Source organism: Salmo trutta, chromosome 24 (assembly GCF_901001165.1).
Source record: "Salmo trutta chromosome 24, fSalTru1.1, whole genome shotgun sequence".
NCBI classification, from domain to species: Eukaryota; Metazoa; Chordata; class Actinopteri; order Salmoniformes; family Salmonidae; genus Salmo; species Salmo trutta.
Genome location: NC_042980.1, coordinates 34,032,877 through 34,048,450, shown reverse-complemented (window position 1 = coordinate 34,048,450; position 15,574 = coordinate 34,032,877). Strand labels below are relative to the sequence as shown.

The window sequence follows — 15,574 nt, the reverse complement described above, 5'->3', positions numbered from 1 at the left end:
TTCCAACACTCTTGACAACCTGTGTCTGAAAAGGGAGAAGGAACAATTTACATTGAACTCACATGCAGGAGACAACACTTTTAACGCCCGTGAACACTGTGGAACTCAGTTGAAAAAACTATGTTTATGTGTCAAGGTTTGCCTAAAGCTCAGCCCACTCTGGGTACATGGTCTCTGGTGATAGTGACGTACCCCGATTGGCCTTGCCACTTGGGGGTACAGTTGTCACAACTACACTCGATTTAGGCGGTAAGATGCCTTCCAGTAACTGGCTGGCACCCAGCATTGGACTGCACACATTAAAAATAAAAACTTTATCATGGAGGATACCCTATTGACCAGTCATAGGTACTGGTGACATTAGTGCCTTGAAACCTAGCTGGGAATGGGACAGCTGTGAAAAACAGACTGCTCACTTGGGGGCTCAAATGAGCCACAGAGACTGCGTGTGGGATAATAGCGTGGTCGTGTCCAACCCTGCCCGTTTCCTCGACTCCGTTACCAACAACTAATCGCCTACAAAGCATATAACCTGTATCACTAGACATCTCATAGGGACTAGTGAGCTACAGGCAGGAATCAGCAATGAATCCCATTAATGAGCCATCTTTGGGGGAGGGGTGCCCTTTTGTGGACAGTGACCCAACTTGTCACTCTCACCATGGGGAGATTGATATACCCCTTAAACCCTGTGAACACTGTGGAATGCGGAGAAGCAGAGGGAGCAGGATTAATCATAGATAAGCTTCCAACATACGTTGTACTTCCATGAGACTTTATAGCCTGCATGAAGCCTGCATACCCCGTTTGCCAAACATGGGGGCAATGTTGTCACAGTAATGTTTTTGGGGAGGGGAGCACTGGTCACTCAGACCCGTGGAAAGTCCCCTTGCTCCGGGAAGCTACTTCTTCATTGGAGGTGCACGCAAAACCTGTTTCCTTCTCCCTCCAAATCCAGGAACTGAAAATATGAATAGGGTTGCCATAACGCCGAGGGAACGCTAGAAAGTTTCACTCGCCGGAAGTTAATCATGCTAGCCAACGTTAGCCAGGAAGCTTTTTTAGCATAAGCTAGGCTAGCTAGCCTCTTTGACCGCAGCACAGTCCATTTAGAATAACCAAGCGACTTAACACTATGTATACTAAACAAGAGAGCTACCCCAGCAACTCTACAGTGAGGAGGCAGGAATAGCTAGTAATAGCTAGCTCGCCTCAGTGAGTTAGCCAACCTGTCTAGCACACTATGCAGTGCTCGTTTAGCTAGTCCGGTCTTGAAAATCAATGTAGGCCCGGATCACCGAAGTGGGACTGGACCCTTTATCAACAAGTCTGGGATGAGAGGCAAGCAGTACTTGACTGAGGCAGACACATGCAGTGTGTGGGGGGGGGGGGGGGGTACCTGGCTGTTCTCCCGTAACAGGCGACAGAGCATACAGGAGCCGGGTTGGGCACAGGCAGCCACCGCATACCCCACGTCCAGACAGACAAGATATTTGACCACCCAATCCATCTCTGCTTCCTGCACCAAGGTACCGGCATCCAAGAAAGGAAAATCGTCATCAGCAATTCAAAGATTCCTCAAGAATCTACACATCTTTCCAGGGAGTTTGTACTCAGTACATGGTTTGAGCGAGGGCCGCCTTAGCGTACTCCGAGACAAACTAAATACAGATGGTGAGTATCTTTCAAAGAAATGTTATAACCGCATGACTGAGGGGATGATCTTGACCCCGAACCCGGTTTAGCCATCGCCGTCTCAGTTGTTTTCTTAGCCATCTTACTCATTGCACCAGCAAATTGAAAAATAACAAATGATTTGTGAGTAGAAAACTTATGAGAACAAGTATAACCTTCAGCACACAACGTCCAGGGCGTAAGTACGCTCTACCACTAGTCTTGTTTTCCAATTGTTTGTTTTCGTAACGTGAATCCTTCCTGTTCACACTGAGGTGAAGACCGGAATAATTGAAGGAATGAATCCGAACCTCATGCTTATCCCCTATGGAAAGGGGGGCTTCCAGCGAAGCACAGATTTCATTTGCCTTGTCAGGCATGATTGTAGATCCTTCAACCGAAGTTGCTAGAGTGCCACTCACCATAGTATTTTGTACCGAAGTTGACTGACTGAAAGGGAAGTGCTTCTCAATGTCTTGCTATTCTTTTGTCTATCTCAGTTTGGTGCTATGAGGGAATTATGCAACATTAAGTATGTTATTCATGTATTCATAATGGTCTAATTAACTAGTTCAGTTACAATTAATCCAACAGGGAACAGTTTTATGGCGTCATTTTCAGTGTTTAGTATTAGACTTTGAGTTTAGAGAGTTTATCAAAGTCTATTAGGCACAGCACACACAGTAGCATATCAGCTTTAAATACTGTGCAGTTTCTGTATCATTAACACCAGCAAAATAACCAATTTACATAAACTCATTCATTCTGAACATGAATAAAGTTGCATCCTCTTATGAGAAGCATTGGCAACCAGTTGTGGGAGAGAGAAGCAATCTACAGGCAGACTGGGTGAAGGGGACAGGCAAATAGGTTATATAGATAATCAATCAGCTCACAGAGAATTACAATGGATTGTTATTGGAGGCAGAGCTTCCAATTAAAATGCAATACACACAGTACATTGTGCACTTGCACGCATGCACACAAACCGTCAAATCAATAACAATACGAACATACAGTACTTCATTGAGGGATTTTGATGTTTGAAAAGGTAAGCAAAAGCGTAAAAGTCATTACAACTCAGTCAAAATGGTTACAATGGGCCTACATATTATTTACCATATGTATTGACAGGAGGCTTCTGAGGGGAGAACAGCTCATAATAATGTCTGGAATGGAGTTAATGGAATGCTATCAAACACATGGAAACCATGTGTTTAGTGTGTTCGATGCCATTCCATTAATTCTGTTCCAGCCATTACTATGGTCCCCTCCTCCCCAATTAATGTGACACCGGCCACCTGTGGTATGTACAATGAGCTCCAAAAGTATTGGGACCATGACCATTTTTGTTGTTGTTTTGGCTCTGTACTCCAGCAATTTGGATTTGAAATTATACAATGAGGGTATTTTCATCCATATTGGGTGAACCGTTGAGAAATTACAGCACTTTTTGTATATAGTCCCCATATTTTAGGGCACCAAATGTATTGGGGCAAATTCACTTATGTGTATTAAAGTTTAGTGTTTGGTCCCACATTCCTAGCACGCAATGATTACATCAAGGTTGTGACTCTACAAACTTGGTGGATGCATTTGCTGCTTATTTTGGTTGTGTTTCAGATTATTTTGTTCCCAATATAAATAATTGGTAAATAATATATTGTGTCATTTTGGAGTTACTTTTATTGTAAATAAGAATAGAATACGTTTCTAAACACTTCCACATTAATGTGGATGCTATCATGATAATAGACAGACCTGAATGCATCGTGAATAATGATGAATGAGAACGTTATAGTTTACATTTACATTTACATTTTAGTCATTTAGCAGACGCTCTTATCCAGAGCGACTTACAGTAGTGAATGCATACATTTCATATATATATATTTTTTCCCGTACTGGTCCCCCGTGGGAATCAAACCCACAACCCTGGCGTTGCAAACACCATGCTCTAGTTACATGAATATCACACCCCACGGCCAGTTCGTATAGCCTTTAGATGTACACTTATCCTACTTCTCCTCTGTTCCTCTGGTGATGTGGAGGTTAATCAAGGTCCTGCAGTGCCTAGCTCCACTCCCACTTCCCAGGTGCTCTCATTTGTTGACTTCTGTAACCGTAAAAGCCTTGGGTTCATGCATGTTAACATTAGAAGCCTACTCCCTAAGTTTGTTTTACTCACTGCTTTAGCACACTCTGCCAACCCGGATGTCTTAGCCGTGTCTGAATCCTGGCTTAGGAAAACCACCAAAAACCCTGAAATCTCCATCGCTAACTATAACATTTTCCGCCAAGATAGAACTTCCAAAGGGGGCGGTGTTGCAATCTACTGCAAAGATAGCCTGCAGAGTTCTGTATTACTATCCAAGTCTGTACCCAAACAATTCAAGCTTCTACTTCTAAAAATGCACCTTTCCACAAACAAGTCTCTCACTGTTGCCGCTTGCTATAGACCTCCCTCTGCCCCCAGCTGTGCCCTCGATACCATATGTGAATTGATTGCCCCCATCTATCTTCTGAGCTCGTGCTGCTAGGTGACCTAAACTGGGACATGCTTAACACCCCGGCCATCCTACAATCTGAGCTTGATGCCCTCAATCTCACACAAATTATCAATGAACCTACCAGGTACAACCCCAAATCCGTAAACACGGGCACCCTCATAGATGTCATCCTAACTAACTCACCCTACAAATACACCTCTGCTGTTTTCAATCAAGATCTCAGCGATCACTGTCTCATTGCCCATCCGTAATGGGTCTGCGACCAAACGACCACCCCTCATCGCTGTCAAACACTTCTGCAAGCAGGCCTTTCTAATCGACCTGGTCGGTGTATCCTGGAATGACATTGACCTTATCCCGTCAGTAGATGATGCCTGGCTATTCTTTAAAAGTGCCTTCCTCACCATCTTAAATAAGCATGCCCCACACAAAAAATGTAGAACTAGGAATAGATATAGTCCTTGGTTCACTCCAAACCTGTCTGCCCTTGACCAGCACAAAAACATCCTGTGCATTCTGCATTAGCATCGAATAGCCCCCGTGATATGCAACTATTCAGGGAAGTTAGGAACCAAAATACACAGGCAGTGAGAAAAGCTAAGGCTAGCTTTTTCAAACAGAATTTTGCATCCTGTAGTACTAACTCAAAAAAGTTTGGGGACACTGTAAAGTCCATGGAGAATAAGAGCACCTCTTCCCACCTGCCCACTGCTCTGAGGATAGGAAACACTGTTACCACCGATAAATCTACTATAATTGAGAATTTCAATAAGCATTTCTCTACGGCTGGCCATACTTTCCACCTGGCTACCCCTACCCCGGTCAACTGCCCGGCACCCTCCACAGCAACCTGCCAAAGCCCCCTCCATTTCTCCTTCACCCAAATCCAGATAGCTGATGTTCTGAAAGAACTGCAAAATCTGGACCCATACAAATCAGCCGTGCTAGACAATCTGGACCCTCTCTTTCTAAAATGATCTGCCAAAATTGTTGCAACCCCTATTACTAGCCTGTTCAACCTCTCTTTCGTATCGTCTGAGATTCCCAAAGATTGGAAAGCTGCCGCGGTCATCCCTCTCTTCAAAGGGGGTGAGACTCTAGATCCAAACTGCTACAGACCTATATCTATCCTACCCTATCTTTCTAAGGTCTTCGAAAGCCAAGTTAACAAACAGATCACCGACCATTTCGAATCCCACCGTACCTTCTCCGCTATGCAATCTGGTTTCAGAGCTGGTCATGGGTGCACCTCAGCCACACTCAAGGTCCTAAACGACATCATAACCGCCGATAAGAGACATTACTGTGCAGCCATATTCATCGACCTGGCCAAGGCTTTCAACTCTGTCAATCACCACATTCTTATTGGCAGACTCGACAGCCTTGGTTTCTCAAATGATTGCCTCGCCTGGTTTACCAACTACTTCTCTGATAGAGTTCAGTGTGTCAAATCGGAGGGCCTGTTGTCCGGACCTCTGGCAGTCTCTATGGGTGTGCCACAGGGTTCAATTCTCGGGCCGACTCTCTTCTCTTTATACATCAATGATTTTGCTCTTGCTGCTGGTGATTCTCTGATCCACCTCTATGCAGACGACACCATTCTGTATACTTCTGGCCCCTCTTTGGATACTGTTTTAACTAACCTCCAGACGAGCTTCAATGCCATACAACTCTCCTTTCGTGGCCTCCAACTGCTCTTAAACGCAAGTAAAACTAAATGCATGCTATTCAATCGATCACTGCCCGCACCTGCTCGCCCGTCCAGCATCACTACTCTGGACGGCTCTGACTTAGAATACGTGGACAACCACAAATACCTGGGTGTCTGGTTAGACTTTAAACTCTCCTTCCAGACTCACATTAAGCATCTCCAATCCAAAATTAAATCTAGAATCGGCTTCCTATATCGCAACAAAGCATCCTTCACTCATGCTGCCAAACATACCCTCGTAAAACTGACCATCCTACCGATCCTCGACTTCGGTGATGTCATCTATAAAATAGCCTCCAACACTCTTTTCAACAAACTGGATGCAGTCTATCACAGTGCCATCCGTTTTGTCGCTCTCGTTGGTTGGCCCTCGCTTCATACTCGTCGCCAAACCCACTGGCTACAGGTTATCTACAAGTCTCTGCTAGGTAAAGCCCCGCCTTATATCACCTCACTGGTCACCATAGCAGCACCCACTCGTAGCACACGCTCCAGCAGGTATATCTCACTGGTCACCCCCAAAGCCAATTCCTTCTTTGGTCCTCTTTCCTTCCTGTTCTCTGCTGCCAATGACTAGAACGAACTGCAAATATCTCTGAAGCTGGAGACTAATTTCTCCCTCATTAGCTTTAACCTCTTGCGTATATCCTACCACTGGGGGCGCCACAGCGCTTTTTGGAAAAAATTAGTTCCCATTTTCAACAGCCTACTAATCAAACTCAGAAGCTAGGACATGCATATACTTATTTTATATGGATAGAAAACACCCTAAAGTTTCTGAAACTGTTTGAATGGTGTCTGTGAGTATAACAGAACTTGTATGGCAGTCAAAACCCCGAGACCGATTGAACCAGGAAGTGGGATTCTGAATTGTGGACTCGACTTCACAGCCTTCCCTGTAATTCACAACGTGAAAAAATGATAATTGAGCACTTTCCAGTGCATCCACTAGATGTCCCCAGTCTTTACAAAGTGTTTTGAAGCTTCTGCTGTCGAAACTCAGTGCAGGAGACGATGTGCAATTGGTCACAGTAGGAGGGCCATCAGCATTGTGACGTCGGCGGCCGTGTCTGCCCCCACCTTTGGAAACGTTTTGAAACACAATGAAATCGTCCCACTCGAATCTGATTGGCTCTGTTGTTGAAACAGGCCCTGAAGATTAATGTTATACAACGTTTGACATGTTTGAACGAACCTAACGAAGGGAAAATAGTCATTTTTCGTTAGCCAAGTGCCGCGCACGGATCAACATTTGGTTACAGCCTTAGGACGCGCTAACAACAGCAAGCTAATGGAACATAAAGGATGGACTTTTTCGACCGAAAATACATTTGTCGTGGACCTGGGATTCCTGGAAGTGCTTTCTGATGAAGACAACTAAAGGTGAGGGATTATTGGCAATATTATACAAGATCAGATGTGATGTGCGATTGTTCCAAGATGGCGACGAGCTAGGCTTTCTAGCTCCTTTTCTGAGTATCGCATCCCCTTTTATCTCAAAGTGTGATTACCCTGTAAAGTTAATTTAAAATCTGTTATGACGGGTGTTTTCAAGAGATATTCATCTATAAATCTTAGATTGACAATATAAAAAAAAAAAAAACGTTTTCGAATAGTAATTTATAAAATTGTAGCACTGTTTCCCGGGACGCATTTTATGAAAAAATAGTTAGTCAACGTCAGGTGCCGATGTAAAATGCTGTTTTTATATAGAAATATGACCTTTATTGAACAAAAGATTGCATGCTGTGTGTAACATGATGTCCTAGGTGTGTCATCTGATGAAGTTTGTAAAAGGTTAGTGCTGCATTTAGCTGTTTTTTGGTTATATGTGATGCATGTGCCTGGTCGGAAAATTCATATGATGCTACTTTTACCATGTACTCCTCTAACATAATCTAATATTGTGCTTTTCCTGCAAAACCTTTTTGAAATCGGACAACGAGGGTCGATTCAAGAGAGGTGTATCTATAAAACGATATGAGACAGTCCTATATTTGAAAAAAGAAAAATATTGAATTTCGTTATGCTAATGTCGCTAGGAGTTTTTCGCTGGAAAATGATCCCGCTAACGGGATGAGAGTCTCAAGAGGTTTTAAGCACCAGCTGTCAGAGCAGCTCACAGATCACTGCACCTGTACATAGCCCATCTGTAAACAGCCCATCTATCTACCTACCTCATCCCCATACTGTATTTATTTATTTATCTTGCTCCTTTGCAGCCCAGTATCTCTACTTGCACATTCATCCTCTGCACATATACCATTCCAGTGTTTAATTGCTATATTGTAATTACTTCGCCACCATGGCCTATTTATTACCTTAACTTACCTCATTTGCACTCACTGTATATAGACTTTTTGTTTTCTTTTGTTCTACTGTATTATTGACTGTATGTTTGTTTATTCCATGTGTAACTCTGTGTTGTCGTATGTGTAGAATTGCTATGCTTTATCTTGGCCAGGTCGCAGTTGCAAGTGAGAACTTGCTCTCAACTAGCCTACCTAGTTAAATAAAGGTGAAATTAAAAAATGAATGTAGAAGTGTTTAGAAGCATTCTACTTATATTTACAAGTGTCTCCAAAATGACACAATACATTATTTACCATTCATTTCTATTGGGCACAAAATAATCTGAAACACAAGAAAAACAAAAAGCAAAAGTTTGTGGAGTCACAAGCTTGCGGCAATCATTGGACTACTTTAATACATACAATACCAGTCAAAAGTTTGGACACACCTACTCATTCAAGGGTATATCTTTGTTTTTACTATTTTCTACATTGTAGAATAATAGTGAAGACATCAAATCTATGACATAACACATATGGAATCATGTAGTAACCAAAAAGAGTGTTAAAGAAATCAAAATATATTTTATATTTGAGATTCTTCAAAGTAGCCACCCTTTGCCTTGATGACAGCTTTGCAAACTCTTGGCATTCTCTCAACCAGCTTCACCTGGAATGTCTCTATACTTTTGGTCCCCTAAAATATGAGGACAGTGTACAAAAAGTGCTGTAATTTCTAAATGGTTTACTCGATATGGATGAAAATCCCCTGAAATTAAAGCTGACATTCTGCACTTTAACATCCTAGACATTATATCAGATAAATAAAATCAAGTCCTTTTTTGTAACATGTAACAATCTATATGATCTACTGTAAATACTGTATCATATTTAGCTACAAATATACATTTTTTATAACATGACCTAGAGACATTGGCAGTTAGAGCAATAAATGAAAGACAAAGTCAATCAATTAAAAGCAGATCCCAGACATCATACAGCAAACTCAACCCATTGAACAACATACCCCAACTTGGTCCCATTTCTAAAACACTTGCAACCAATGAAAGAGTTTCTAAAGTGATCGATGTGAGGTAATGTGTTGCAAGGATACTCCACATCTAGATAAGGAAGATCATAACCATGAATGCAAAGATGTTTTGCCTTCTAAATAGCCATGTTGGATGGGTAGGCCTACGAGGCAAGCATTTACATCAGTTCACGCTCAATTTACAACTTCTCAATAGCGTTATAACAGTGCGTAAACTCAATTGTTCTGCCGTGAACTGGCCATTGAAAGTAAATTACAACACAATTTGACGTGAATGATTCTTCTGCAGCACCCATTCAAATGAGGCTCCAGACAGGCTCATACGAAGGTGGGATTGAGGTCTTCCTTGAAGTTGACCACAGGGTGTGTGGAGCGGCACAGGCTGGCGAAGCCGCCGTACTCACTGTCCGAGGAGTATGAGGAGGAGCTGTCGCTGGAGGGGTAGGAGCCGTGTGGCAGGCAGGCATCGCAGTAGGGTCGGTGGTAGTAGCAGTAGTCAGCCGAGCTGCTGGAGTCTGAGTCCCAGTAACCATACGAGTCCCTGTCACGGTCTTGGTCTAGCCCTCCCTCACCGCCCCCCTCCCCGTTTGAAGGGCCTGGGTGGGTGTGTTCTGAGAAGGGGGTGATGGAGCATTTTCGAGAGGGTGGTAGCCGGTGCTCCCACCTCGAGCCACGCCTCCCACACCTAATTGTTACTCTATGCCCTGCATCTTCCCATTCTTCTGAATCACTGTCTTCAGGGCGGAGGGGACTGGTCTCTGTGCCGACAGGCTCGAGCTTGGTTTGTGTTTTTGAGGGGTGCTTATCTAGTTGTAAGGATCCAGCATCCCTCCTCCTTCCCCAGCGAGGAAGCTCTGACCCTGGGTAGCAACAGGGCGGAGGCCCCCCTCTGGGTTGATGGAATGGAGGTCTGCGTTTCCTCATCACGTAGGGGGAGATACTGGGGTAGCGGAAGAGGAGAGGGGGATGATGGGTGCGAGGGGTATGGAGGGAGAGAGGAGAGCGGACCAAGGGGTCGGTCGAGGAAGGCAGAGTGGGTCTCCTGATCTCCCTGCTGTGATTGAGCGAGCGGAGGGCCGTTTCCATGACAGGGACCACACTCAGTTCCTGGAGGATCTCCTGCAGATGCTCACTGCTCACAAACCCTGCCGGCCTGACGCTTGTCACCCACGGCAACACGGGATGGCCATGGCAACCCGAGGATTCCGACTTTCCCACCGGAAAGAGATGGGAAGAGGAAGTGACATAGTTTGACTGACAGGAGGGTGTGGTTTGAGTCCCTGCCCTCTTCCCTGGTGTCCTGACTCCTGTCCTGGAGACAGAGGGCTTAGGGGAGACTGGGAGGTTAGACACCACCCCTCCACACTGCTGCTGGGACCCAGTCCCCTCAACCTTACACCACCCTGTCTCAGTCTCCATCCCTGCACCTTGGATGTCTTGACCAAATTCTACACTCCACTGTTTAACACTTACACCATCCCCTGGGGGAGGAGAGAGGGCAGTTGGAGGAGGAGTAGAGAGAGGAGCAGAGGGAGAATCAGAAGGAGTTGTATAGACAGCAGAAGTAGTGGGAGGAGCAGACAGAGGATGTGGAGAAAAGGGAGGAGAAGAGAGGGGAGGTTCTGCTATGTCCCTCTGTGGCAGGAGAGTTGGAAGGCAGTCAGACTGCATAACTATGGTCTGGGTGGATGAGGAGTGGAGGTTGGTGGTGGAAGAGTCAATTTCCTGGTCCTCGTGGGGGTGGCTACTGGACATGAGGCGCAGTAGCTTGTCTTTGGCGTTGTTCACCTGCTCCTGCAGACTGTCAATCACAGCATTCTTCTGCAAAATGACAACAACAAGCTTTAAAATCCCCATCAATACAAAAAACATTATCAAGAACAATCTGAGACCTAAAGAGTCAGATGAAAGGTTAACCTAAAGATGTGTGTAGGGTTAAAGGTTATATGTGAAGTTAGTGATGAATAAAAGAGTATTCAGAATACAAAGTAAATGAGTTTAGGTAGGTATGTATTCTAGTGTTGAGTCACAGAGATTATGTTGAATACAGGACCATGTAGGGACCTTTTTATTCAGTAAGGGGGAGATTCACTACCTACTATAACCATTAGAGGGCAAGTGAGGGTTAAAATACTACATTGCCTACACACTGACTACCTCACTGAGGAGCCTCTTCATGGAGTTGTTCTCTCCCAGGAGATAGTAGATCTCATCCTGGCTGTAGACAGACTGGACACTCTTACTGGGGCTGCTGAAGTACTTCGCCATTTGACTAGGGTTGTTGTGCTCCTCCTCAAACCGACGCCACTGGGTCAACTGGAAAGAGGGGAGAATGAGGGAGGGAAGAAAGGGAGAAGGGAGGGCCAAGGGAGAGAAAGAGGGGGATTATGATGGATAGTCGGAGAACTGTCAGACAAGTGTGCCACACCCTTGGAATCTCCAGGTGTGTGTGTGTTGCTCATTGTTAAAGTACTTCCTTTCCGTCTAGGATGCATTCCTGTATCATTGCATCAGCTGACCACCAGCTACTTATGCGGAGTCATTAATGTGTTGGGGCAGGCTGCAGCGTGTTGACTCATGGAGAGCATATGTGTGTTTGTATGAGTCACACTCCAGTGTTAACACACACACACACACACACACACACACACACACACACACACACACACACACACACTATGGCGAGGTATGGGAAACACTCACGTAGCCACTCAAATTGGGCCTGGGGGTTTCTGTCTGTGTCTGTCTGTGATGTGTAGGGGCACGTCGATCTCGTCATACTCGACTTCGTAATAGTAACCGTTTTTATCACACTTGATACTCGTAATTGGATTTACTCATGATTGGAAAACCCGGAAGTGCACTTGAAATGCAGCCAGGTCACCCATGATACAAGTCAGTATTCAACGTCCATCCATGTTTGAGGACGTTGGGAGATGACGTGGAAACCGGACACTAGGGGGAACAAAACCTTCAAATAGTTTTCAGTTTCAGGGTATTGTGGACGGGGATGGTGGATGGGCATAAGCATCTGCCTCTGATTCCAAAGGTTGCAAGTTTGAATCCAGCGATAGAAAGTCATTTTTTAATTTTTGTTTTAAGACTATGCAAAACCTTAACCCTTACCTTAACCATTCAGAGTTAATGCCTAAACTTAACCTTGAACATTTCGATATGTGACGTTTGAGAAACATGGATGAATCTCTAATTCTGAAGTGAGACAGAGAGCTAGTTGTTTAAATGCCGGTAAAGCCTATACCTCAAGTGCACATTACTGTGCTATCACTCAGAGTGCATTGTTATGTTCCTTCATTACTGTGCTATCACTCAGAGTGCATTGTTATGTTCCTTCATTACTGTGCTATCACTCAGAGTGCATTGTTATGTTCCTTCACTCATTCACACACATTGTTATACGACCCTGACAGATGAAAATGCACATGATTTTCTTACTTAGTCCTATTCAATTATCAACAAAATAGGCAAAAAATCATGCCTAATGCATGGCTGGCTACTACTGCCTGCATTTATTCCAGACACAGATTTAGATGAAGGTAGGCTAATTCACTTGCCCCATGTACTGTTTAACTTTACAGAGGAGCAAAACTTCTCTCCTGACACTTATGCCACAACATTTGTACAATCAAAATAAACAATCTACATTTGTCATTTTATTTTCTAATGATCTGTCGCTCTGTAAACATGTCTTGTCCAGAATAAAGAATAATAGCAAGAAAGCATGGGCTTGTTATACGGCTGTTCTAATCCAATTGTTGTAGCAAGCTCAACCGGTACTTTACAGACAGAAAAACTAGACAATAGTTGTTTAGAGCAAACAGCGCTTCACACTATTTGAGTGAAAGAGAAATGCGTGCTGGCAGCTGAAATGACTTTTTTCCTATCACAGATAATTAGATATTCGGAATATTCTCCATATCCGTTACAATACTCGTTTTGTCAGAGTACTCGACATATCCCTAGTAATGTGCGCTAACGGTCTCTCTCACCTGAGGTACAAACAGCATACAGTCGGTGGCGAGGGTACAGATGAAGATGGCTCCAGCAATCATACTATAGACCACGTTGGGCCAGGCCTGCAGGAACCGCGACACCGGGACCGCCACCGCTGTGGACAGGGTGACCAGGCTGACCGCGGTCATGATGGTGGGGGACTGGTTGACCGGAGGGAGGCTGACGTTGCTGGTGAGACCAGCCAGGTAGGTCCCATACAGGAGCAGGCTACCCTGGAGAGACCGCAACACAACCACATAACGTTCATGACATGTTTGACATGACAAACCAACACAAACTCAGGGGAAACAGCAACTATTTGCTCTCTTATGTTTATCTGAGTATTTCTCCCAGTTGCATGCTTTACCTTCATCCCGACGAGGAGGATATGCCACAGGTCTGAGTAGAGAGAGGAACAGGAGTCCTGCTGAGACAGAGAGTAGGACATGTCCCTCTCCACCACCTTGACCACAGCCCCAATGGACCGTGCACATTTGACCGGGTCGGTTAGACTCCAGGCGGTGAGAACCAGCAGGTCCACCAGAATCGACAGAGATACCAAGCCCATCAACTGGATGTCTCTGATGATCTGAAACACAGAGTTCAGTAGTACACCATGCAACACATACACTCTATGACACACAGATCCTTTAATACAAGCCTTTACCCCCCCCCCAAACACACACACACACAAAGGAGGAGTGCCATGAGTTACAACACCACAACACACACGTCGACCACAGAGACAGAGTGAGAGGAGCAGCCTGCTTACCACTCTCTTGTCAGGAACACGTTGGGTGAAAACTCTGTAGAGCCGCCATGTTTTCCCCAGGATGGGCACAAATACCAGAGTGCTGCCAATACACAACGTCCAGATCCTGGCCTAGGACACACCACAATAACACCCCATAATATCACACAGTATGGCCTCATCAGAACAATGTGTATGTCTGTGTGTGTGTGTGTGTGTGTCTGTGTGATACTTCAGCTCCACTATAAGCGTTGTGCTGCTTTGTCATCAGCGTCGCGTCAATGTGACGTTCTACCCACTACACAGAGGGTGTTGTTTTGAAGTGGATAGGAGCGTAGGGGAAGAGTGTAGCAGGGTAGTGGGTGTGTCTTACCTGGAGTATTGCTCTTGCTCCTCCCCCTTGTAGGTGGATGCGTTCCTCAAAAGCAAATAGGAAGCCACTGCTGTAGGTGAGGATACTTCCACACAGAGTCAGCACATTAAGGTTAGGACTGGACATCTTCACTATCCTGAGACAGAGAGAGAGAAACACACACACATATCAACAAAATAAAGGTAAAACTGTTCACGCCTTTCAATCGATTTGAGCAAGTGCATATGCTTTTAAACGTGTGTTTGTGTATACGTGTGTATGTGTGTGTGCATGTACCTGTTGTTCTTGAAGCGCAGGGTGAAGAGCAGGAAGCAGAAAGCCAGCAAGATGCCACAGGAGAGCATGGTCCAGACAACAGCACAGAGCACTGGGGAGAGAGACCGCCTCTGCAGCTCCACTCCCATCTACAGTAGATATCAATCACATTTCAATTAGGAGTTTGTCGCGAATAAGAAACATGAGTAATTCCCAAAACTTTTGGTATGTGTGTGTTTGTGTATGTTTTTAATGTGTTAAAAGTATTATATGTGTTTTGGCTGCTATTATTTGCTTTCTGGAATGATTGGAGTATGCCCAAAACCTTCAACCTGTATAGCGTTTATTTTGATCTCCTAAAACATTTATTGCATAGAACTTTGCAAGCCTAATGCACAGAAAACAGACTACTTTCAATATAGATTTTTTAAATCAACTACACATTACATAAGGTTGAGAAAATATATCATACCTCAAAAGCTTCAATAACAAATAAAACTGACACAACACTCAGGCCTTTTCTCATTTGGACAAAAGTCCATCCTCCACCCTCCCTCCTCTCTCCTCTCTCCTCCGTGACCTGGAAACCAAGTGGTTGGCAAGGTTGGGTAGGTTACTTTCTAAATCCGTTACAGTTACCTGTCCAAAATTGTAATCAGTAACATAACTTTTGGATTACCCAAACTCAGTAACGTAATCTGATTACATTCAGTTACTTTTAGACTACTTTCTCCTTAAGAGGCATTAGAAGAAGAAAAAAATGTATGTTACCAATTGAACAACATCTATTGCAGGATAAATCAATGTAAAAGTTTACATAGCTTCCCATATTTGGATGTTACATTTTACTTTATGGATTGGTTATGTAGGCTTCGTCTAACCCATCGCTTTTTACTACATATAATACTACGATTAAATGTTATCTTTAAATTAATAAATATAATTTA

At 44.2% G+C, this 15,574-nt stretch overlaps 1 protein-coding gene across 1 annotated transcript in view; it reads right to left on the bottom strand.

Annotated features, from left to right (window-relative positions):
* Positions 1-8,559: 8,559 nt before the first annotated feature.
* The window catches only part of LOC115161150 (probable G-protein coupled receptor 156), a 31,657-nt gene continuing 24,642 nt past the window's right edge, over positions 8,560-15,574 (bottom strand). The window contains exons 3-9 of the mRNA XM_029711919.1: positions 14,649-14,776; positions 14,373-14,508; positions 14,021-14,131; positions 13,616-13,837; positions 13,245-13,481; positions 11,395-11,553; positions 8,560-11,058 (exon numbers count right to left, since the gene is read on the bottom strand). Of these exons, the coding sequence (XP_029567779.1) occupies positions 9,556-11,058; positions 11,395-11,553; positions 13,245-13,481; positions 13,616-13,837; positions 14,021-14,131; positions 14,373-14,508; positions 14,649-14,776 (2,496 nt within the window). The 3' untranslated portion in view covers positions 8,560-9,555. The remainder of the gene's footprint in view (positions 11,059-11,394; positions 11,554-13,244; positions 13,482-13,615; positions 13,838-14,020; positions 14,132-14,372; positions 14,509-14,648; positions 14,777-15,574) is intronic.